We start from the raw sequence: 27,099 nt of genomic DNA on the forward strand, positions 1-27,099 counted from the left end.
TTGTTTGGTATTGTGTTTTATTTGCCCCTTTCCCTCGATTATCTTTATTTCAAACACCCTCTCTTTCCACCTCCCTCTTTCTTTTTTTCTGTCCGTTTGCATGCTTCTGTCTCTCTGTACGTCTCTCTCGCCAGTGCTTTGTATGTATATGTTATATTCTCTTCTTCCCTTTACCACTCTATTATTAATCCTTTGTTCTCTCTCTATCTCTATTTCTGCGTGTCGTTGTTTTACCCAGTTGCTTTTTTAAATTGGAGTATCGTTTGTTTGCCTCTCCAATACATCTCTTTCCATCTCATTTATTTTCATTTTATTATAATTTTATCTATAATTGTCTTAATAATTGCATCATATCGAACATTAATGGTTAACAATTCAAGAGATAATGGCCCATGGGCACTAATCAAACTCTGCATTGGCAATTATCAAGTCATAAGAAAAAGTCATGAATATCGCAAATACGGCGTAAATCTGACGCCAGAAAATCGCAAGGGAGTTTCCCCCCGCCTTTCTGTCTCATTAGATGCATGAAAATATACAGACATCCAAGATCGCCCTATTGATCGAATGTTATTGAGCTGGAATGATGCGATAATAAACTGAGATATGATCATGTCTATAACAATGTTTATGCAGTGATATTGAATTCACGTACATTGTAGTACGCTTTCTCTAGAATAGAGAGTTTTCGCTCAGGGATGTAAGACGGATTCAAAAATACACTTCAATAAATGTATTAAAACGTCCGTCAAACGACAATAAATCGCTGGGAGGTATTTGTCGAACTTTGTTCAACCGGCACATCAGTTTCGTCCATAGTATCAGGACAGACAAGAAATTGCAAATTATGTCGTTTTTCCACACTGTTGTTTGATTCACCGGTTTCGGACATAGACTTCCCGGTTGTTCATTGACATTTAGGGCATTTAGAGATAAAATTGTCTCACCCGTATTCTGAAGTCTGGTTTAACTTAGACAATGGTCAAACTCTTCGCCAAAATTATGGAAAGCCAAATATGTCAAAATTTCCTTACATTGTTTGTTTCTTATGTTGTGTTAACTTTCCTAACTTGTGAAGGGCGAAGAAAGCTATCTTATTTATCCCTCCGAAACAGTTGAGAATGATTTGAGAGAAAAATGAGCGGATACATTGAAATGATACATTTAGAGATTTATGGCACTATTGGCTATCCATGGTTAAACCAGAACATTAAATCAGAATTTAAATTGAACCCGACTTCAGAATACGGGCCGAAGTGTTTTGGAATCCGTCATTCGTCGTGTAGTGAAAACACTCTTACTAGTATCAGACCACTAGATCGCATTCACATTTTTCATTTATTTGTTTCTTCTTCTCCATATTTATCAACATCAGTCAATTAATAATATCTTCATTTTATACCCAAGACCAATAAAGCGATTTGGATTGTTCCTTGTTGTCTATCTACACCCACCTGACCCCCACCCCTTCCCTCTCAATCTCCCACAAAAGCAGGCAAGACGACAAGAAGGCGTTTTTTTTTTTTTACTGAAATAAAAGGTGTAGTAAAATGCCATAACCAAATCTTTTTTTTTACTCCTTTTTTTTATCTGTCCCCCTTTTTCATCGTCTTTCATTTTCCCCTTCAATATTCCCACTTTTGTATTACTATACAAAATATCTAAGAAGAAGGGGTGGACAGCCCCCCCCCCTCCCCTTGCTGTGGCTCCCTTGTACACAGCATACTCTCAAACTTTGTTAGTATCTTGTTTAGATAAATAATTGATATCATTAATACCATTTGTACATGTTTACCCAGTACAACTGCTTAATGCAGAGAATACCAAGTGTAAATTTAACAAAGATTGTATCCCATTGTTTTACCATTGTCTTTTGCCTACACAAGATAGAGTAATAATATTTCCTCAAATTATTATTTACTTAATATCAAAATACCTAATGTTATTGTACGTGTAACCACATAGTGAAGTCGTATAGCATGGAATCTGTACACAACATCCTGAAGCCCGGAGCAATTGTCGCAGGAGCAAATTTCATAGAACCGTTATTTTGACTGTCCCTAATTTCTTTACAAATTCCATGTTTTACGACTTCATTATGTGGTATACTATACAAATGTATCTACAAAGCATTTTAATAATTAGAAAATAACAATTTTAGGAAATATTATTACCGTCCTTTATCTTCTATAGACCAAATAAATGATTAAACTTTGGGATATAATCTTTGTTAGATATAGACTGGTATGCTCTGCATTAAGCGATTAAAATAACAAGTTCACATCTAACGTAGATGTAGTCTTTTGCTCACCGTATGTTCACGTGGTCATGTGGAATCACAGTGTGTTTAAATCCAGCATTCTTGACACACAATGATTATTATAGATAACGGGTGACATACAAATATTGTGTACATCACCTTTTTATATCGAGATGTTGATATCAAGATGTCAGAATACTAGGTCAACATCTTTAGTTGATTGCGTGTAATTTTCTTGACACACAATGATTATTATAGATAACAGGTGACACACAAATATTGTGTACCTCACCTATTGATATCGATATGTTAATATCAAGATGTCAGAATACTAGGTCAACATCTTTAGTAGATTGCGTGTAATGTTCTTAGTTGAATGACAGCAAAATACTATCTTACAAATTGAAGGGTGAAAAGGGCTAAATCATAACCTTAAAGGACCGAATAGTGAGAGTGTTGTTAAAAAGGGTGGAAAATGCTATTACTCCTTCGCCATTGACATCCTTTACTGTAACCCTTATGAGTTTTTCAAGTGAAAAAATGCAAGACGCTACTACTACTTCTACTACTACTACTACTACTACTACTACTACTACTACTACTACTGTTACTACTACTGCTACCACCACCACCACAACAACAACTACTACGAATATTACTACTACTGCTACTACTACTACTACTACCAGTCTACTACTACTACTACTACTAATCTGCTACTACTACTACTACTACTACCAATCTGCTACTACTACTACTACTACTACTACCAATCTGCTACTACTACTACTACTACTTCTACTACTACTACTACTGCTGCTGATGATGCAACTACTGCTATCACTCCTCTTTCTACTGCTACTACTACTACTACTGATGCTACTACCATTACCATTGCTAAAATTTATATTTTAATGATGCCTTCATCGTATTCATTATTTTGCATGCATAGTGCATCTTGCATGCTCTTAGATAAGCCAAACGTAAATGGCATTCATAATTAATTCATTTCCTGTTATGATTCTGAAATTGAAATGAAATATGGAAACAAATATATGGGATAAATTACCGAAAGAACTGTCATGTTAGGTTGCATTATGCATTATACACTTAGCGGCCAAACTATATATTGAACGTACTATAATTCGTGTGTGCCGATGTGAATGGAATGTATAGTGACAAGAGGAGTTCATATGTTTCATCATTGATTATCGGGAGAACAGAAATACAATATAATATTCATCATGGCAGGGCGCCTTTATTGCGCTACTGTAGCCCTTTTCTTCAAAGTAGATTTACCGACGTATGAAAATGAAATGAGGTGTAAAAGCAGTAGAGGCAATAAAAGAGAGTGAAAGAGAGAAAGAGAGTGACAAAAAATAGGGGAGTGAGTGTGTAATAAAAATTGATGTGCGAGCAGGAAGTAACTGTTTCGGGAAAGTAGATAGACAAAGAGAGATAAAAAATAAAGAGACAGAACGATAAAAAAGTGGGAGGAATAGTGCGACAAGATATGAGGTGGAGAACTGCACAAAGAGGCGAGAAAGCGCCAAAATGGTGGTGAGGAAAGAGATGGGAAGTAAGAGGGCGAGAGAGAGAGAGAGAGAGAGGGGGGGTAAGGGGAGAGAGTAGGACAAGGTGAGAGAGAGAGAGAGGGAAGACATCAAAGAGAAAGGGGAATATAATATAGGATGAGGAATGAAAATGCATATGAGGCCAGGGTCATATATGCGCACCTTCAAGATTTTCTTTTCTCATTCAAATATCGTTGAAATTGAAAGCTTAATTAGCGATGGAACGATTACGTGTGTGTGTTCCTAATTGTTTGAGGTCAATTGATAAATCGCCCAGTAATAAAGAGAACTCTCATATATTGCAGTGGATTTCCTTTGCTAACAGAGCATGCGCCAATGTGGACGCGAATAATTTTATTTCTCTATGATTCGACACATGCTGACATATCATTGTGTCGACGTCAGATGGTCTTATTCCGAAAGTTTTCACCAGCTGTTTGCTCGATTTATAGAAACACAGAAGAAGAAAATAAAAAAAATACACAGTAGGACAATAATTGAAAGGTGTAATTTTTCAATCATTATTAAATGTGCATAATATTATCAGGTTAATTGTGTAATAAATTTAGGAGGAAAGTGGCAATTTGTCATCCTGAACGTACGCCATACGTTAGTTTAGCTGTTTCATAACTTTTCTCCGGAAAATGAAGCGTACAAATATTAAATCGATCTATTATCATCATTATCGAGGCACCTCAGGCAATTGCTTGACGTTGGAAATTATTGTGAAATATTCGTTTCCATAAAAAACCCAAATTAATATTTACGTATATATAGCGCTCAATACGTTGCTAAACGGTTTTCATTATTGCATACTTTCCCGCCTCCCGCATGTGATATATCGTAGATCAATTGAGCTCTAATGTAATGAGATTGTCACTACCAATATGATACATGTCTCCCTGCTTATCTTCTCCTAGGCCACACAGACAACCATTGACATTTAATAGCTAATCCCCGGTGTACATAGCCCGTGCTGACCCCCCGGCTGTATTAAGACACACGCATCTTTCCGCATGCGTAGGTACAATAACACGACGTTGTATGCGCAGCGGTGCAGCGATAGCTCCCCAATTCATCAGAAATATGGAATCATCAATATGATTATGATTAAGGGTGGTGAGGGAGTGCGCGGTGCGGTGAGCGTGTTCGCGTGATTGTGTGCGTGTGTGTGCGAGACCGAGGAGCGTTGAGCGTGAGTACTGTACGTTGATTGTGTGTGAGCGAGACGGAGGCGAGCTATCTTAAGCGCATTGATGCATGCACATGGCTTATGTTGAAACCATGTTGTTAGTGAGATCCCAGGCCAATACGAATCAACCCGAGTGTGACCATCGGGACAAGGCCTGCCCCGGTTGATATAGGTGGCAAGGCAATTTTATTTTTTATCAAATGTGTGTACTACACAGACCTAATATTTTTTCTACATGCAGACATATATCCTTTGTGTCCATGCGCTGGGGAAAAAAAAGTTAAATAAAATACTCGGTAAAAGATACGTTGATAACAACAACATTGTGATTTGGGGGAATTAATGTCGGTTGTGTGGTTTGTGTAATTTAGTGTCAAATGTGTGAACATTCTGCGCAATATTTTGTTAAAGTTTCTTTCCCACAGCCCCCGCTTATAATAGTATTAAATTTGAATTTTGATAACGAAGATAAAAATAATGGTAGAATTACTCATACTTACAAGATACGAATTATGTAAAAGGGATCCTTTCATTTTAACTGCTTTACAAGTTCTTGAGAACAGCAAAACTAATTTTTTATATCAAGGAGAATAGCTTCATGTATGAGATGTACATCATTTAGTGACATGACATCGCTACAAGTAAAAAAAAAACAGAGTAAGTCATACTTTAGACCCCTGGGAACTCTAGAATAACATCCCACATGATTTAGAAACGTTTGCTGTTGATTCGATTGACTTTATTACGTTACCAGATTGAAACCAGATCCGTACAATCTTATTTCTAACACTTCATAGTAAAATTTGTATTCAACCCCGAGTCTCTAGGGAACGAGTGGCAAGGGTACCAAGAGATCAGTTAAATCGGGGGGGGGGGGGCTTCAGCCCCTCCACTTTTTTCCAAAACCGTGTACAAAAGCGTAAACATGACCATATATGATTGTGATTCTTGCATGGTCAGCCCCCCCCCCCCCACTTTTGGCTCAGTCCCCCCACTTTGAAAACCGTTTCACGGCCCCTGTAGTTTACACCTGGGGTTCTCTCTCAGGTGCATACAGGTGATTTTAAAACGCGAACGCCTTGATCAAGCAAACGTTCATGCTGCTCTGACGGAGCTTGTAAAACCCCAAGCAAATGCTAAAACGCAAAAATATTTGCCCTATGCAGACGCTTTTTAGCAAAAGCATAATCGTGAAGCAAATGCCATATAGTCAATTATCGATTGCTTGAGCCTGCTAGCAAAAGCTTTTGCTCGCTTATTTCTATGCATACGGAATCAAGCAAAAGCCTATAGCAAAAGCAATTGTTACTTTTCAAGCATCTCACCCAATGTGCAGTCCTGGTTGAATGTATCATTGTGACAGGTTTGAAACAACGGGTCGTCAAGAATTGTGTCTTATTTTATTGCGACCCCCAAAATTAGTTGTCAACTGAAATAATAAATGTGGAGCTTCATTGTCATTATTATTGATAATACTGCCGCTGATTTTCCATCTTTGTTTCAAAATTATATATCAATAAAAAAAAAATCCCCTTTAAAGGTCTTGGCACAGAAAAATGGTCGGTCGAGATATAAATGCCTTAACAATGGGGGCATCAAGAAGTCCTGCTTCTTCATCCCATATTACCATAATCACCGGATCTCCCCACAGCTATCAACTATGTATTATTGTGCTTAAGTGGATTTTATTCATTATACCCAATTGCTATCTGATATTGCCTGTAGTCATATCGATCTTCATAGTTCCCGCTTGGTATGCCTATCGCCTCAGTGTAGGTATTTAATATTTATCTTAACCTTGGTTCTTAACCCTGGTCCTCATACGATTTTGTGTTCGTATTCCTTTTGGGGCATCTTCTTCAGTTGTCTTAATATGCATTGGTATACTTTATTTCTTATTTATACACTAAGAATAAAATGTGCGGATCTTTTACAAAAATGCACCTGTAATTGTAACTTTAAATGATGTAAATTTCAGATGACCCAAACATTCCATATGTATGAAATTTAAGAACAGATAAAAGTTTAAGACTTAACGTGCATAGAAACATTTTCTGTTCAACAGTTATGCATACCCCCTTGTTTTTACTGCATAATCTGAATGACTTTATCGGTAGTTTAACTTATTGTAATTCAACTATCAAAGTCCTTAACCCTTTTTATCATGAATAAATTCATAAAAGAGTATTCGTTGATATAGGAAATAGATCTATGGTCAGTATAGTGAATAAACATAATGATACTGTATGTACAAATATGTTTAAGAAAATTGGCTTGGAATTCAATATAAAAAAAAATCTTCCCACAAAAATGCTACCGTATTTCTATACTTTCTCTTTTTTTCTTCTTTTATAGCTAACTTTGCTCCTGCCATTTTCCTTATCTTGTAGAGTTTCAGAGCCCCAATGCCTTTTCGTAGTATTCAATACCTTCCCCTCCATCTCGCCTCTCCTTATCCCAGGGCCGTGTCAGCTCGAGTACTGCTCCATGTACTTGACTTGAGTGCGAATATCCAAACTTATCTCGTTCGCTCGGTTTTCCACAAATATGAATTATAATCACAACTAGGTTGAATTTTGGCAAGATAAGCCCGGTTCTGCATGCCCCAGGCTTCACGCCAGTCTCGGCTATCGTGTATTATTATAATCAAATGAAAATGATACTGGCTTCTTCACCAAGTCTTTACTCTCAGTTGCACCAACAGGCTTTCTCCACACTGAAATATAGGCATTGCTTCAGGGGAGAATTCATGAAAAAAAAATGATTTTCACCGACGGTTGTAAGCTACTTAAATGATTGTATCTAATCGGCTTTAACAAAAGGATTTCATGAACTACTCCCTGGTTGTGAGACCGAGTATGGAAGAAATTTCCTCAGAATGAAGATGCCTCGAAATATTTGTGTTTACTTTAAGACTTAGGAATCACGTAACATAAAATAAAATAATATTGGTTCAAGACTGGTTGAAATCACCTCCACTCCACACTGAAAAGCGTTAGCGGGACTACATGCAAATTATGGGGTGGGGGATCTTAGAGGTAAATCCATGGCAGTGGATGGTTCGGCAGGTCCGAATCTATATGTTTAGCAGGGTCCTTGTAAATCCGTTTTGATGAAACATGTATGTTGCAGCGTCAAAACCCTTTTCCCCCAAAATATTGCCTAGGATATTGGAACACTTGCGCACTTTGGTTGTGACTGACCAAAGCCGAGTTGAGCCGATATCCTACGAGGTATCCAATTCTTTAATTCGAATTTTATCTTTGATACAGATTAATAAATTGGGGGAAAATCACGAATACGTTTAATATTTTCAATGCTCACACTCTAAATCGAAAATTTAATCCAACGCGAAAATTGCGGTAATTCACTTTTTTTTGTTAAAGAAGCGCTACCGGCACATTCAAAAATTGTGGCGCCACTATAAATAAGTTCATATCTTTCCGAGATTTCCCTTGGCTGATAATAGGTTCTCTGCAAACATAAATAAAATACGATTGGCCTATATATTGTTGTGTGCGCATATTTCTGGTTTCAGGGATAATAAATTTTGTGTTGATTCTAACTCATTGTCAGATCATTGTTCGCTTTTGATGAATGAAAAAAAAAAAATGTCTATGTTGGTTTGGCATTTCTCTTGTAATTCCAGTCAACTTGTTGTTGGAGGTGAAATTGGCGTAAAAAAAACGTAGAGTTCCAACAGTTAGATAAGTCAATCGGATGTTATTTATGTGAAAGGGTCTTCAATGTTAGTCATCTATCTCTCAGAACAAACTGAATTTGGGTCCGGATGAACACACCGTAGCAAACTTCAGCACCATGTTATTGAAAATGTTATCACGTTTCATAAATTTGAGAGGTTTTTTAAGAACGCTACGTTTTTTTTATTGTGTGGTTTCTAGAGATCGTATGTTGAGTGTATATCACCCATTGGAGTCAATTGTGTTTTGATGTCACAAAAACATCTTACAGAGATCTATATCACTTGATAGCTTTTCACTTGAGCAACCCACACTTTTTACAGATTTGTTTTTTTATTACATGAAATGTACCCAGTAGGGTCCTGTTGGATGATTGATTTGATTATTTTCATATTTTCCGACGTTCAAAATGATATACCGTGTGTGAAGGTGATAACTTGTATACACTATCACTTCCACAATGCCTGGTTGGATAAATTGGACGTAGCTATTTTATCCGAAGGGGTAAAAAACAATGAATTGGTATTGTTACGGAAGTGATGGTTGATCTGTTTTGCAAATGTTTCATATCATTCGTCAATACTTAGTTTGGGAAATAAAGGACGCTTTGCCTACAAATAATAAGTCATAAATCAATATAAATGATGAAATATAAAAACAAGGAATTTTCCAACAAAAAGAGTAGACTCATCCGTTGAATTTACATAATTTTCAGATACATACACGTAAAACCTTGCATTTTTAATCCCATCAGGTTGTACCTTCACCTCCAGTCGATCGAGGACCTGCCTTCGAAGGGACACCGGGAGAATGTCTCCTACGACCCCGTCGTTCTCTCTTGCCTTCTTCCCGACTGCAAACATGTCCAGAAGTCCAAGTCCGCCAAGGCCTCACTCAACCCCGTCTTCGACGACACCGTCGTTTTCCCGCTCGACCGCACCAAGAGCGCGGAGAACGTGGCCGTCCGGATCTCGGTCTACGAGTCGGACGACCTGTGCACCAATGGCGCCTGCACCACTAGTGCCATCGGCCACGTGCTCCTACCCGTGGTCGACTGCCTAACGCCTACAGACCACCCTCGAGAGTTTCGTCGAAGGGTCGGCAGGCGATCAATGGTATGTACTATTTAATAACATGTTGTTATATCAGGAATCTTTTGCAAACATGTTGTCTTTGAACGTAGCTCAATAAATCAAACGCATGCCATAAAAAAAATGCTTGATTTCTTGAGTTGCGTTTCATTTGAAGCACTTCCAGGAAGCAGGGTTGCCAGGAAGCGACTCTTACTTTCACCGTCCGGTATTTGAGGGAGGGGACACGTACCCTGGGTGGCACATGGGGGGGGGGGGTATAAAGGGTGAAAGAAGGAGTGGAAGGGGAAATGAAATAAAATCAAGGTAAGGTAAAAGAGAAAAGCCAAAACGTGAGTCCATTATTAAGTTTAATTTTTCTGCATTTCGTTTAAAACCTCAAAACGTTTTTGAAGACTTTTTGTCAAGAAAAAAAGTGTTTCTTTGCCTCTTATTCTTAACAGAACGTTTTCGAATCAAATCCACCCTATTATATATATATATATATATATATATAAAGAAAAACCGCAAAATGGATCACAGAATAATATCCTACGTAGATGATCAGCAGTTGTGGCCGGTCCAATGTTTGCAGATATCATGCTCGACTATATCTACATGCACATATTGTAACCCGATAATGACGAATGACTTTCCATGAAAATTCGACCGTTAATCAAATTCGAGTCATAAATCAAGCAAATGTGAAGTCGAAAACTAAAACGATGAAGAATGTTCCCAGCCGTTGAATGTCGATGGCGAGTGTGTGTATAATAAGATCCTCCATCAAATTTCTAAAAGGACCTGTCAGCACCCAACGCTATTAAAAGAAACGGGATGGATCTTAAGGAGCCGTTATGGTCTCTCTTCAGCACATGCAGTTTATACCATTCATAAGAGGAAAATAGCGAGAATTTTGCAGAGAATCTGTCGAGTGCGGTGATATCAAATTTTAGTTTGAGAAAACAGTTACATACTTGATCATATTATCCTTCCGGTCATGGTATTTATTTGTTCCATCATCTTATCACTAGACGTCATTTTGTTGCATCGTTTGGAAAATGTACATAGCTTGCTGTCACAAAGGAAGAGCAAGTTAAGTGAATGTTAAAACGAAGACGTATCGATATTGTATCATACATGACATTTTGTCAGTGGTTACTTTATTTACAATCTATTACTACCTCATACAATATGGATAATAGAAAGTGAGGAGAACGAAATGATCCGAGTAGAGTCATGGTTGAGTTTTAAATTTAAAAATTCAGACGTTTTTAGGAACTGAGATGGAAACTGAATTATTCCCTGAAGACGTTCGCAAATAAAGATCGAAAAATTGAAACTCAACAATGACTTTCCTCGGAGTTCATTCCCCCAATTTCCTTCATGTTAAAACAATTATTGTTCAAATTGTATCAAACCAAAATGTGTGTCTAAAGTGGACGAAACGTAATATTTGATTGTGTTGATTCCTTTTCGATTTCGCGCTTTTATCCTTTATTACTTTGATATTCACGTAAATAGTCAGTTTTTTATTTTCTTTTTCCTTTATTTCTTTGTTTCTTCTTTTCTTTCGTTATTGTTTCTCTTTTTCTTCCTTACTGTATTTTTTTTCTTATTGCGTATTATCTCTAATTTCTTTTAAATTTTCCTTTCTCTCTGTATTTACTGTCTCTCCTTTTTCCTTTAACATTTCCCCCTCTCTTTATCTTATTATATTTTCCTGACTTCTCACCCCTCATCCTTTCTTTCTCACCTCTCTGTCTTTCTGTAGATCACCGGTAACCTAGGTCGTCTGTTGGTATCCCTAGCCTATCTACCTTCTCTAGAGCGACTCTCCTGTGTTATCCTTAGGGCAAAAGACATCAAATGTGAGAAGGGCACCAACGTGTCTTCCCTAGGTACAGTATCATTATTTTATTCATCTTTCTTTTTTGTTTCCTTTAACCGTTATATTTCTTTGTATTTCTTTTTCAGTTTACATGGTTTCAGCAGTCTACGTCTTGTGCATGGACGCAATCTCGCCACCATCTTAAGGCCACCGCACACCTTACGACTGTCCGCGATCCGATTTTGGAATAAAATCGCAATTTGCTCATTTTCTGAAAATGTGAATGGAACATATCACCTTATTTGAGTTTAAAATTAATTGAAAGAATGCTAATATAACCATTTTGAAAGATTGCAAGCCTTTATTTTGGAGTAAAGGCCAAATTAGTTTCAAATCGTAGCCAATCGTACGACTGCTATGACGTCATTACGACTAGATATTAAATTCGCTTTTATTCTAAGAAGGATGATAGCTTAGTCACAGATTTGAACATAGGCATTCGTAAGATGATTTAGAACATTACATAGTAAGATATTCCAAGTCTCGATATAGGCATCAAATTCTACTACATTTTATTCTGAAATCGGGTCGCAGACCAATCGTAAGGTGTGCGGTCGCCTTTAGAGTCTGAAACCATTGCCTTGTGCGTGTTGGTGATCTGCAGCTGACGCATTTTCTGACAACTCCTTTTATGCGTATTCCTTTATCCTCTGAGTGAAGGCGTTATGATGTTATGACGTCATATGCACAAGGTCTATACCGATGAAATGCATTTAATTTTCAACCAATAGGAAGTGCACATTTGATGCATGCGTTTTATTCTCGCATTGGTTTTTTCGATCTGCTTATCAAAGGACAAGTCCAATCCAGACAAAAAGTTGACTTGAATAAAAAGAGAAAAAATCAAACAAGCACAAAACTGAAAATTTCATCAAAAGCGCATGTAAAATAAGAAAGTTATGACATTTTCAAGTTTTGCTTAATTTCACAAAATAGTTATACGCACATCCCGGTCGGTATGCTAATGAGGGAACTGATGACATCACTCACTATTTCTTTTGTATTTTATTATATGAAATATTATATTTTCCCCCTCATTTTCCTGTGAAACAAAGTTTTATTTCGCCCTGAAGATGTGGAATTACCATTGTTTAACATTTTATTGTTCAGTCAAGTTGATCCTTATTGTCAAAACTGTAAAAATTGAAATATTGTATGATTCAAACAATAAAAACCAAATAGTGAGTGAGGGACATCATTGATTCTCTCATTTGCATGTGACTAAATTTTGCATATAATTATTTCGTGAAAAATAAGCAAAACTTTAAAATGTCATAACTTTCTTATTTTACATCCAATTTCGATGGCATTTTCAGCATTATGCTTGTCTGATCTTTATGTATTGATTCAAATCAACATTTTTCTGAGGTGGACTTGACCTTTAAAGATTACTTCTTTCGGTCCGCGTCTCTTCCTGTGTATCCGATATTCCCCTTTTATATCAGGATTTTATTTTAAAGTTTGTTTCTTAGTCTCAGCATTTACCCGTTGAATGACTTTGCTCTAAATGCTTAATTCACTGTCCTTATTTACACTTATGAAATCGATTTTATTACTTAGAAAAGTTCTTAAAGGGATGACCAGGGCTGAAAATATTCATATCTAAATGAATAGAGTAAAATTCACAGAGCAAAATGCTGAAAGTTTCATTGGATAACAAATACCCAAGTTATTAATAATTGATAAATATTTTGTGAAAACAGTTATATGCACATCGTCATGAATATTTATTAGGTGGGCTGATGATGTCACATCCCAACTTTCTTTTTCCTTTTGTTATTACATGAAATCATAAATGTTTCATTTTTTCATACGTGTGTAAATGATGTGTCTCCGTTCTGATGAAATAAGTTGCGGCAATAAATAACTAATGCACTTAACCAGTTGTCAATCCAATTGTTTTAGTTCTTGATAGAAAACGATAAAAAAATTAAACAACCAAATTTCATATAATAAAATAAAAAAGAATAAGTGGGGATATGACATCATCAGCCAACCTAATGAATATTCATGACGACATTGCCTAGAACTGTTTCATCGCAATAATGCACATCTTTAAAATTCAATAACTTCGTTATTTGTTATCCGATTTTGATCAAATTTTCAGCACTTTGCTTAGTGAAATTTACTTTATTTGTTGAGATATAAATATTTCCAGCATGGACCATCCCTTTAATGGTTCGGTTATATCACACTACAATATCCCTCCTCCTGGCTATTGAAACGCTTAAATAAGAGACCCATAAAATAACCCTGATAAATCATGTGTCGTGGGAGTAACCATAATCAATATAAATGTCAAAATAGTTTAAATAGCTTCTGGATATTTTGATAATCTGTTTATATGGTTTATATTAGAAGTTACTGCGTGGTCGAAATGATAAAATAATGATCCTTTGAGATCGGAAATACATTAAGCAAAATATCAGGAAACAAAAGAAATTGAAAAAGGGATGAACATACAGATAGAGAGAGAAGGGAAGCAATGTGGGCGGAATTGTATTAAAATGCTAAATTATATGATGGTATAAACGTTCGTCTTTACGTTTCGTTCTGAAAAAAATACAGTGTTCACAACAAGTAACCACCATATTGAGTCCCAGTTCACCACCTTTAGGTTTTCTTTCAGTGAACTTTTCGTTTATCATTTCAATATTTGGCAGTGGCGTACATGAGGGGGGTGGGGTCGTGTTGCGCCTGCCCTCCCCCCATAAAAAAATCACAACCAAGAAAAAAAAAGAGATTCGGAAAGGAAATTGAATAATGATGAAATATATCGTCGGCGTTCATCCGAACAGTGGTATCAGTCAACTTTGAGTTGTGAGATTTTTGCAGAAAATGAAAGTACAAGTCCTATCCTGTTCAGACCTAAATTTCTAGGCAGCAAATTATTTCAGTTTCTGAGATATCAGGGGATATCCACGGCAATGCTATACAAATTGTTGATAAAACGCGCACGTGAGAAAGTGATACACGTTTTGACTGATCGCGCGCATTGAATCAAGAAAAATAGGTTCAACTTTGCACCTTTAAAGTACAGACCAGGGTTCCGTAACACAAAGGTTAGCGATTGATCGTAGACTTGATTTTACGATTGATTGTACACTGTAGACAATGGAATAAATCTTAGAAAAAATGTTATACGATCTTTGCTAAGTTTTGTGTTCCGGGCCCCAGATGTCACACTGGGCTTTGAGGTGCAACTTTGCACCTCTCTGAAATGTGCAAATTAGGAAAAGAGTTCTAAAATATGCACCTCCACCAAAATAACAAGATTGTCGGCTCTTCCGGTTTGTTCACTTCAGATTTTTCTATGGATTTGTAGGTGTTGCTTACCTTGCTTGGGACTCGCACTCACCTCTTTGTAACTGCAGTCAAGACCTCTTCCAGCTATGCTAGCGAGAAGCGCTGATACCATGGATACCGGAAGGTTTTTTTTAGCGATCATGTGCCGATACATGTAGATCGACTACTTTAGACATACAGACACTTTACTGACTATAAATAAACCGATGTCGAAGGACAATTACACGCACTCGATCCTGCTCGAAAATTTGACGTAATAAAGCCATATGTTTTATTGTCATAACACGTATACAAGACGCACATTCTTACACACGCTCAAACAATGAAAAATATTTTTTCATTGCCGAGCAGGTTCAACTTTGCGAGCATTTTAATAAGGATGAAGTATGACAGGAACCTAGACTATAATACGCAAGGTCAATTTTGCACCTCAACCACCCGCTGCGGGCCTGCAAGGGCGCGGTGGCGTGTGAAAGGCGCAACAATGCTCGAGTACTCGCTCTGCACCTTTTCCCGCAAAGTTGTATCTTTCTTGCACCCTTATTTCTTACTGTGTATGGCGTTTATGTGCAGGGGAAATCTAAACCACTCAAACCGAAATTCCAAGTATGCAGCTCTTTAGTGATACTTTCTCTGATCCTTGGTTTTGTGTAAAATAAAATATATCAATGTCAAGAAATCGTCTTAGAATTTCCAACCAAGTATTTTTCTAGCAATGAATATGTTGTAAGGCTGGGGAACTTAGACAAAGTGTGAAAATTATAGTAAACTTTGAAGTCGATTTTCTCTGAAATTGGTTTGAACAGTCGTATGTGTGATACGACGGTTTGGATGACCACCGACGATATAATTTTCTGGATATTATTTCAAAATGTATTACCTATTGGATTTTGTAGTAAAAATGTCAAAATTTGTGCTCGCTCACTTCGCTCGCTCGCATACAAAAGTGATATTTAGATCGCCAAGTATTAGCCAAGACAAGACCCTTTATTACCTCGTGTAATCCCTGCGTTTTATAGTCATTTATTAAACAAAAAAACAGTTAATGCGTTCACCTTCATGTATTATAAAGACACATGATACAAACGAAATTTTATCATACAGCGAAAGATATGCACTATTTTCTTCGTTTTTGTGGGGGGGGGGTAAACTATGGATATGGTTTTAAATTATTTATAGTAGGACGCCAGGAAAGTAGTTTTATCGTGACTACAATTCTAAACCCTATCGATGCTAATATCGGATGTTATCATGCTTGTTTAGTTACCATCCGCAATTCTAATCTAATAACATTAATGAGACACACCCTTGTTTAAGACGAGTAAATCATGATGTACATTGGTTATGAAGATGGTGTACATCAACAAGTGATCATACAATACCCCTTTTTTCGGCAAACGTACTTGTTACTTGTTTTTGTTCTATCCGCGGTTGAGAAGTTGGCCCCGATTTTAAAGTGGAGCGATAAAAGAGAGCGGTTGTCGCCTGTGCCCGCGTACTGAGAGCAATGCAAACAACCTTGATTTAGAAAAGATCCAAATTAGGCAGACATCAATCGCAATGTGTTGTTTGTAGCGTGAAGCGGTGTTTTTAAAAGCGCCAGTTTCGCAGTGTTAATGGTTTAGATGAAGTCTTGCCCTGTTTCTTGTTTTGTATCCGTCTATTTCGATTGGCATTACCAAGGTCTCACTTTGTTTCTTCTCAAAATATCCCTTGTTTTGCCTGTTTCAATTCTGCCTCTTCTCCGCTTGAATTTTAGCATCTCCGTTTGTTCCTGAAAGGGTTGTTGATTTTAATTATAGAGTGATTAACATGATTAAAGTCTCAACATATAATTGTTATCTTCAAGTTTAACTATACGTTCCCCACCCCCAATCCTTTCTACACTTTTACTTCTCACTCATACCAAACTTCATTTCTCCATCATCTTTTTACAACAAGTGTACAAAATTAACCGACCTCCCCAACCCTCCCTAAAAAAAAAAAAAAAAAAAAAAACGCTAACGACTAGATCTTCATTAAATGCCTCTTGCATGATACAGCAAAGAGTTCCACAATAAATAGAAATAGTGCAACAGTTGGTTGGTATGCACGTAGAAATCTGACCAGTCAATTCAGGTATGTTCACGCTCGCGTTCGCTGTTGAGTTCGGGGTCGACATCCTCTTGTTTTTCTCTCTTGCTAATGATTCTGCTATCTCTTTATCTGCAGTCTCCTCACGCTTTTCAGCTCATGCAGGTATGATTTCTCGAGGAAGAAAAAACAAACCCATGTTGAGTTTATACCCCCCCCTATTATTCACAATATGTTGCGTTATGTTTCCTCCTCTGAATGTCTTTCTGGCCCCTGATACACAAGAGACGGGTTTAAAGAAGCCTACGACGCCGGTTTTGGAGCAGCCTTAACGGCCTTAAGGTCACCCCCACTCGATACACGTACATGGTCTTGGATCGGCAATTGGCGTCTACACATATAACCGGCCTTACGACACCTATTCATGTGTCCAGGTCACGTAGCTTTTAGCTTTTAATGTCAACATTAAACATTGTTCAAGTGCACCATGTGCACGGTTCGTTAGCTGTATACCTTTGTTCTCTATTTCTAGTTCAGTGGTCAAGTAGGCTTCAGTCCATTTGGTGTAATACACATTTCATTTGCAGGACTGATGCCGGTGTGACGCCGGCGTCAAACCACATCCAAAGGTGTACTCATAAGTCCAAGCCGGCGTCAGTCTGGCTTAAAAAAAAAGAAGGCGTGATACACAAATCGAACCACATAAGTCGACGATGACTTAATTCCACTTTCGGCGTAAAGTGTACATGTATCAGCATCACCACCCTTTAAATGTATATTTTCTGCCTTTCTTCGAAAACTCAATTTTCGTCAGTAATGCGCGGGTTCGTCACCCTTAAATGCGCCGCGCCCATTATTATTCTCCATGTTCGTATCCTTTTCACGTGTCCTTCGTGCTGCTTGGCCGTGATTTATCAGTGGCGCACACGTCATTAACCACGTGAAAAAATTAAATCCCCCAAACTCGATTTCCGCTAGATATTCATACAAAAACTCCACATTCGGAATGTTCTGGACATTGGAGTCATGAAAGCGCCCGCGTCTTGGAGCGGGGAATAGCTGAAAGGACGGGGTTGGGTGAATAATCCCTCTTCATTAGGGGCATTTATAAAGCTGCTTTTTACTGACTGGGTCTCTTTTGAAATGAAGAGGTGAACGACTTGCATTGACGTTCCGGCGGCAAGATAAGGTTATTGACTAGGATGTGTGGCAAGATGACACATTTCGATAAGATAAGAGCTCTACAATGTTTCTTAGAGTAGAAAACAGATCTGCAAGAGGGTGGATAATCGTTTAGCTGTTTTCGATGGAAGGAATAATGGAAACATAAAGGCTAATTACATATTGAATAATGTTTTATTTCTTTTAATAATTTTACCATCTTCCGTCGTTACTTTTTAGCGTCATACAAATAATGTCAGTCATTATAATCATCGACGTCATCAGAATCACAAATTTGAATAAGGAATTAGTCAATTTATTCAATTCAATTCAATTAAACATTCATTTTTTTCTTCCGATTGACATTCTATCCATTGTTCATGTAGAATATACAAATCAATAATATTAATATATTACAAAAATAATGAATGTAAAATACAGTATGTAAATTGTGTACATGGAAGAAGGCGCAAGAACACAAAAGCAGGTACTTTTGTCAGGACACGCTTGTAAAAACTATGATTAAACAACAAATGAACGAATGAAGTAACTGAATGTTAGCTCTTTTTCGTGTTTTTATAGCTTTCTTAACTTGTCGAATATACGATGCCAATGAACTCGTCTGTTTCATGTATGCACTGATTTAGGCAGTACCACATAGCGGTTATGTACGTTTTTGATTTATTTCCATCACAACAAATCCATCAACCATTTACTACTTAAACAATGCTGGCATCACTGCAGTTGAATTCAATTTTCTATTTCAATTGTTTAGCTTTATATGTGTATATGCAATTGATCACACTGCTTCCTACATGATGCTGAAGGCTGAAACATTCAACTGGCGCCGATACTCGCCATGTCCGTTCCGAGCTACATATATCCGATCCGAAATGGTTTAGGGTCTCTAACATAATCAATATCATGGATTTAGGATTATGAGTATTATTGAACGGAATTTAGAATGAGATTTTGCGTAGATTGAAATAAAACTATTATGGAATCACGATGGACACATGAGTTTGCTTCTCGGCAATCACCGATGCGCAATTGGATACTTGTATTAATTTGTCTACTTATTCGTGGTCTCAGACTCTCAGTTCAACATGGACGCCATAATGCGTTTTAGATAGTTATCTTAAAGGTCGGCTCGCTATCGGTTACGCACTAAATATCCTGAAGATATATGCTTAGGCACGTGCCCGCTGTCTCGCGGAAATGTACCGCAAGTTGCGGTTTTGCGCGTTACTCGGCTGTACACCTCGTTATTTTCATCTGCGGTATGCTAGCATGTAGGTGAAACGTATTTCATTGCTGCGATAAGGACGTTTTGTATTGTGTGAATTCGCCAGAAGCTTTCAAGCTGTTGATTCTGTTGGGGGTACTCCGATAGTCCTGTCAAACCTCAACATTATGCCAAATGAGCAGAATGTTCATTCTTGGTCTGTATATGAAGCTTCAATCTAAACGGGGCTCTCCCTTTTACTTTTAATTTTTATTTTTGAACAAAGCCACTATCCTTTCTGGAAATGATTTTAGTTTTATTTTGCTGTCTTCTTAGTTGCTTATCAGGCTCTGTCTTTCTCTTATATTTCCTCACTCTTTCTTGCTCGCTAACACACACACACACCCTCACTTCCTCCTCATAATTCTCAAATCTTCCTTTTTCTCTCTTTCTTCACGGTATGTCTACTTATCTTAGAACGGTCTTTGCACAACCCCTGCACGATGTACCTTATTCGTTTCACTCCAGCTACTTGATGAAGTAATAATCTGATTAGTAAAGAAGGCAACCAAAGCAAAATGAACCGTTACATTTCCATTTTTAAAGTAATTTTTGTATTTTTTTTTAAATCTACAGAAACCTATGTAAAAGTGACCCTAATGTGCGGCGTGGATAAGGTCAAATCCCGGAAGACGGCCATCATACGCGGCACTGACAGCCCCGTTTACACAGAATCCCTTTGCTTCGTCGTTCCAATGTCCTACATCGACGAAACCTCATTGGTCATCCAACTTACCCAGCATGCTCAGCTAAAGAAGGATCGAATTCTTGGGCAGGTGATACTGGGACCGTACATCTACACGCAGGGTAGTGCCATCAGTCACTGGGGGAAGATGCTGGCGAGACGAGAGGCGGCTAAACAGTGGCATAATCTATATATCTAGGATCAGGCGTCCTCTACGTCATTATCTATAGTTGCTGTAATGCTCAGTCGCACCAACGAAATCGATTCCAAACCGAGCTATAGTATGGCATTCGGAATAACGTAATACCGTTGATTGGTCTGGAGTTGGTTTTGTTGGTGGGATTGTAGCAAGAAAGTATTGCATCGCTTTGAACCTTGCGGACATGACTGCTGGCTTGTCTTGACAATACGAGCAGCTACCTTGTTTGTAACGCTTATCTGACTGGTTTGTGAGTTCAGAGCTGACCTGCTTCCCGTTTAGTCTTATCCGCCTGTTTCGCGATGACACGCTGCCTTTAACTCTTAGGCTTTTGTATTATTTCATTACATAGTTAAAGCCACTCTCCTTGATCTGTCTATAGTCGTATGATATCCAAATCATTTATAATCAATACGTTCAGTAGAAGGTTCTAAACATCTACGAGAACATCTACGAGTGTCCAAAAGGCCGCTCAATTTGGATGGAATCTAGTATCTACTTCTTCGGCTGCTTTGATATTAGCGATACTAGTGTAGAGGTTTTGTTTCCAGTACATTGTCATCAAACTCTAATCATATTGATTGCTGTTCTTTATTCAGTACTGTCCATGCCTAACTTTTCACAAATCAGGTTATTATAACAAAACCCGGATCTCTGGTAAAATATTTAACTGAAATATTGGCAGTACTATCATGACTATAAAGCCTATACAAAAATGTAACATTTTCAGACTCATCATTCGCTTTGTGATATTATCTTGCAATTTATCTATATTTTAAATACAATTATTGTATCGATAATTAATAGGCCATCATCTTGTTAGGAGTGTGTTAGATGATGACCATGTCCATTATAACACTGATCATCTTTGTTGTACAGTCATTAGCAGTGAGGGCATCAGAACAGATGAAAAAAATACAGGGGAGCCAGGAACAAAAGTGTCAAAGCAACTATTGTCCGTGATATTTATTTCCACTGTCAAAACAAGCTAATCGCTAATCAGTGGAACTTATGCCGCAGTCAGTCACTAGTCGACTCTAGATGGACCAAAATGAAGTTGTATCCAATGTTAGACCATTGGTAGGTTTAGAGTCGTTTTCAATGGTGGAACTTTATCATGTAGCCCGCCAATAATATTTATGTTATATAAATCCCTGTGATGTGATTCTCGTCAAGATATAAAATCGTGAAACCATCACTGACCTGTATATTAGTACATTGCATAAAAATCAGTGGAAACCGTAGCGTAGGTGGACTGATACGAAAGAGATCGCTGATGGCGCTATAAATGTTGAAATATCGGCGGAAATTGAGTTCAATGGAAAATGATTACGAAAAAAGAAACGGATTGAAATGATCGATTTTAATGATATTATACTGTACGTATTACTTAGGTAAATTCGACATGATTTTGGAAGGTGTTCTCGTATGTGTGTTCTTTTTAGTAGCCGCCATCTTGCAGTTATAACTAGAAAATGAATTAGAAAAAAAAAAATCTTATAATGTGCCAACGAAGAATCTTCTTGCAAATTTTGTATATATGATTTCCATGTATATAACATATAAGATTATAAAATGAACTTTTGTATATTGCTGTCATTTCCAGCTTAAAATCATGTAAATATATACATATTACATAAATGTATATAATCACTATCGTTCCAACATAACGGGCTGCATTCATGGATCATATTATTTAAAAGTAGTATAGAAAATTGAGTGAAAAGGGATTTTAAACACGTTGAAATAAAATGCCAGGCCTTAATATAATATGTCTTTATTAACAATCAATATTTAATATATCAATATAATTGTATACGGAAGGTTTGTAATATGGTTTAGTGATGTAGCGTTTTCTGCATTTTAAAGGTTCGTTCAATTGTAAAACACTTTCCTGTGGCGGCGCTAGCCGTGAGTTTTTATGAACTGGAGAAGGAATAAGGTACCCACTACGTGTGTGCAACGTCTGAACATACTAACCGGAAACATTTATATTGTTTATTATCAGTTTATTCCTCATAGAGCGATAAACATAGATTAATGATAAAGGCTGCTGATTATCTCATTTTTTAAGCCTATAAAATATTATCACATCTTGATCTTGAGTGTAAACACTTATCCATAATTATCATTTTATTATTTAATATTATTACTGTTGTTGTTGTTGTTATTATTATCATTCTCGTTATCATTATTATTATTGTTATTATAATTATTATTATTATTATTATTGTAGATAGAAATTGATTAGACTTGAACTTCTATTCCATTCCATCATGTCCAATTTAAGTTCCATTATTCTGCTGCCGACTGGATCCAAGTGCTCCTCGGGCAAAACATATCACAAGTAAATAATTCAGCTATCAATATGTTAAATGTTGTAGTATTAGCATGGAAGCTCCAAACACGCAGGCCTCGTGATTTTCTGTGCACCGGGAAACCATTGTCATCAGATTCATCGGCCGTAGGCATTCAATATAAACAGTGCTTTGTTAAACTGTTACCAAACCATTGCCCGGCTCTACTCATACATTCCCATCACCAGAATCATTGATAAAGAGTGTTTGGCCTTTCGAATTGGGCTCGCCTAAAGCTAGGGTAACACCAGCATCGAATTCTACCGACTAATTTTGGGCCGAATACATGCCTAATGTGGCCCGAAATAAAATTTTCGTGGCCACATTCGGGAGTATTTTAAAGGGTATTCGGCTGGTTTTGAACATTTCAAAACGAGCCGAATCCCTCTACGAATGATTCCCGAATCCCTCACTAATTTTCTCGCGTTCGGGAAGGGAGAACTGAATATTCCTGAATCCTCCCGAATTGATTTGGGGAGCTCCCCAAATCAGAGACGAGTAGGTTCCGAATCAGGTCATATTCGGGCAGAATCAGACCGAATTTATTCGGGAGAATTCAGTTTTGGGGTAACCCTGGCTTAACAAAGCATTATGCGCCATTTTGATAATCCATTGAAACTCTATTAATGACCCTATCCTCCCCTATCCATTACTTTTGTAAAGCCCCATCACACTTTAAAATTGGGTTCGGAGGTTCTAAACGTGGACTCCACTCCTAATTTGCTAACTCGGAGGTGTATGGTTTTTTTTCTTAATAGTGATTTTAAAACATATCTGAAGATGCATTAAAAGCATACAAAAATTAATAAATGACAAAGCGCAATTTTCCAAAGTGTGCATCGCATTTTCATTTTAACCTTGATTTAAGATGGGGGTCATAAACCATGTAAACAGTGTCCATGTAAATGTACTTTATAAAGAGATTTCTACAGTGTAAAGAAAAAAAAATAGTTGGCCTTAATTTTTGTTACGCTGTTATTTAACAAAACGGCTAGTCGTTGTTTTGTGCCTACAATTGAGTTTGTCACAGATTCAAACTACATGTTGTTAGTAGCGCACTTATGGTAAGTAAAAACTGACAGCCTTGGGTATAACGTGAAATTCACTTTAATATTCATACAAATTATTCGTCCCCTCTCCTGTATACCCATGGCAACATTTAGAGCATAGTCCTAAAACTAAGAGCAGTAACGTAAAATAATGTAGAATACTCTACAACAACTCCTTGAGGAATATCCTAAAGTGTGAAAGCACGCCACCTACGGTCGATGACCGATGCCAAATTACAAGGGCTGTAATTTACCTCCGAGATATGTCATGCACATTGTTTTTTCTACCAAACGATTTTAGTATGTACATTGAATCTATGCATGGGCATTTATATTCTTTGATTTGTTTTGATTAACGTAATTATTGAAACAGCCGTTTGATCGGCACATTAATGCGCTTTATTTCATCCCTGTTTAATATCAGTTGTTTCGATAACTACGTTGCCCACGTATGTTCGCAGCTATGCACACAAATTGGATTGTAATTAGCATGTAATCTACGTCAAAAGAAATAATTGTATATGACACAGGGGAGAAAGTAAACAAATGTGAAGTTTCTGCAAATCATACATTGAATTGGTAGTCAATTATTGTTTGATTGTCAGTTATTTTGACGTTGAAGATGAATAATACCAGTGGTTGTCATTGATGCTGACGAGGATTGGGAGGATGAGGAGGACAATATAAAACAGGAGAAGGATGAGAAGGCGGCTGGGGGGGGGGGGTGATGGACTGGAAACGAATGCGAGGAGGTTAATTATTACAATTATGTCGATCACTAAAGTAAGGGAAATGACGGATCTCTATGTCGAGTATGAGATGGTGATGGTTATAATGGCGGCAATAATAGCAACACTGCGTTAATGATGATGAGGGGGAAGAAGAGCTGAACGAGGAGGAAGAACGTTACAACGATGGTTTTATGATTGCAGTGCATGGGATGGTCGCGGTGGCGGTAATGGTGATGCAGATGGTGGTGGTGGTGGTTGTTGTGGTGATGATGATGGTGGTGCTGGTAGTGATGGTGATGATTACGATGATTATAATGATGATTATAATGGTGGTGGTCATGATGATGGGATGGAAGTGATGACGATGGGGAGGAGGATGATGGTGATGATGATATTCTTTATGACCGTATACGGTGATGATAATGATGATAATGGTGCTGCTGCTGGTGGTGGTGGTGATGATGATGTTGATGATGATATTGATTATTATTGATTTTATATTATTTATAATTGTTTCCTTCTGCATCCGTACAATTCGGAATACATTTTTCCTTACATAGCAAGCATAATGTATTGAACCTTTTGGGGGCACTCATAGAAATGAAAATGCACTAAAAATATCAATCAAAATAAAAATGATCTATCAAATTACTGTAACATGTACAAGTTGCAGGAGAAGGAATGTCATTATAACCATATTGCTTGAAAATAAATGACAACCCCAAAATGACAACGATTATGATTATAATAATGGTGGTGATAATGATGACGACGACGACGACGATGATGATGATAATATTCAAGCTGATGGCGACTATAATGATGGAAACGTTATTCCTAACAAAGTTGATGATTACACTAACATCGCTGGTCACAATGGTTGTCGTTTTACGAAATTAAAAAAAAAAATCTACGTTTATAATCTGATTTTCATATCAGTGATGATGACAGTGTGGGTTATGTAAATGATATTAAGGAAATTAAATTATTCATTACCGTGCATCATTTGAAGAGGATGAAGATGAATTGGATACGCATTCGTGCCAATATCACCAAGGAGTCAAAAGGGTACATGGCGTCATGATGATAGAAGGGGTAATTGAATAACGGTTGTTATAATAAAGGATAGTTATAACACATTAAGCAACATGCTTATAAAGTTTTATCCCTGAAAAGTATCTTGAGACCTCCTCAATGGTAACAATAATGAGAAAAAATAAAACAATTATAAATGACATTTTATATCTTTGTGAAGAACAAACACTTGATTTGAGAAGACAGTGGTAAGACGCCAATGTATTTCGATAAAGAAAAGGTGACGTCATGTTTTGTCATTATGCCTGTTCACGGTTATAAACTGCACACGAGCAGAAAAGGGGTCATTTGAGATAAACCATGAGGGTGGCTTTCAAATTCACTGACATAGGCATTTGTGATTTGATGATTATTCATGTATTCCTTTCAAAATGTTCATTTTATCACATCCAAGCTGAATAGTAATAAATAGAGCCTTCATAATCTCTGGCATTTGACAGTAGCCTAAACAATAGTCAAATGTGCCAAAGGCAGACAATAAAACATATTTCCAAACTTTATCCCTGATGTACTTATTCTAGTCACCTGGTCTATACAATGCCTTTTGTTCTTAGAATTTGAATACTCTACCGGTAAAGCTTACGCAACATCTACATTTGAAAATGGTAGTGCTTATCCTAATGAAAAATCACAAAGGTCATTTGAGAAAAGTTGATCATGAGCTAACCGTGAAATGGCCTATTGTACAACAAGGTTAGTATAGATTAACACTCCCCACGCCTCACTATTTAAGATCCTCTCTTCTTTCCTCTTGTTTATGTTGTTTCTTTGCTTTTCTCATCCTTTTTTTAACTGCCCCCACCTATCCCCATAAAGCGTCACCCCTATTGTAATACGACCGATGTCACCAGTCTGCCATGGCATGAATCAGTTACAACTTTTGGGAGGTTTGTATTGTCAATCGGTGATTTCGTACGGTAGACAGTAGCCTAGGAGACAGCAAGCAATATGGTCTCTCTGAAATTATTGATACCTATGCACTCCAGCTTACTTACAAATTACAAATAAAATATGCACATGTTAATAAACAAACATAAGTATTTGTTTCTTAGACAGTGTAAGACGGTAGCAGTTCATTAGACGCAGGAGAAGGGGGGTGAAATCTATTTCGCCGATCGATAATTTCTTTAAATTCCACAAAATACCTTTTAACAAAGGATGCCATGGACAAGGCTTCTCTGACCCTTCCAGACATTCCAGGAAGAGTCGTTTGGAAACGGGAAACAGGAACGAGGGAAATGAAAAAAAAAGAGATCCATTGGTGTAGAACCGCTTTCTATTCATTAGGTGGGATGGCGCTTTGTATTATTACGTAATATACTCCAGATGAATAGAACTTTCTGCGGATCGACACCATTCAAGAGATCACTTTTTCTTGAACAATGCAAAAATATTTGAATACACTGCCAATGCAGTCTCCTTTTATCGAATTCTTCTTGGTCGTGTTTCAATCTACTTAACCTGTGATTT

The 27,099-nt window shown here is 37.2% G+C and overlaps 1 protein-coding gene across 1 annotated transcript; it reads left to right on the top strand.

Annotated features, from left to right (window-relative positions):
- Positions 1 to 9,485: 9,485 nt before the first annotated feature.
- Positions 9,486 to 24,370, top strand: LOC129281487 (synaptotagmin-15-like). The gene is made up of 3 exons (XM_054917419.2): positions 9,486 to 9,842; positions 11,572 to 11,698; positions 20,090 to 24,370. Exons 1-3 carry the CDS (start codon positions 9,840 to 9,842, stop codon positions 20,395 to 20,397), a joined length of 438 nt encoding a protein of 145 aa, XP_054773394.2. The 5' UTR covers positions 9,486 to 9,839; the 3' UTR covers positions 20,398 to 24,370.
- The last annotated feature ends 2,729 nt before the right edge of the window (positions 24,371 to 27,099 follow it).

Source organism: Lytechinus pictus, chromosome 18, assembly GCF_037042905.1.
Source record: "Lytechinus pictus isolate F3 Inbred chromosome 18, Lp3.0, whole genome shotgun sequence".
In the NCBI taxonomy this organism is placed as follows: domain Eukaryota; kingdom Metazoa; phylum Echinodermata; class Echinoidea; order Temnopleuroida; family Toxopneustidae; genus Lytechinus; species Lytechinus pictus.

Coding starts and splice junctions, on each gene's coding strand:
- LOC129281487 (XM_054917419.2), top strand. Junction 11,699..20,089: donor CACCAACGTGTCTTCCCTAG/GTACAGTATCAT, acceptor TTAAATCTACAG/AAACCTATGTAAAAGTGACC.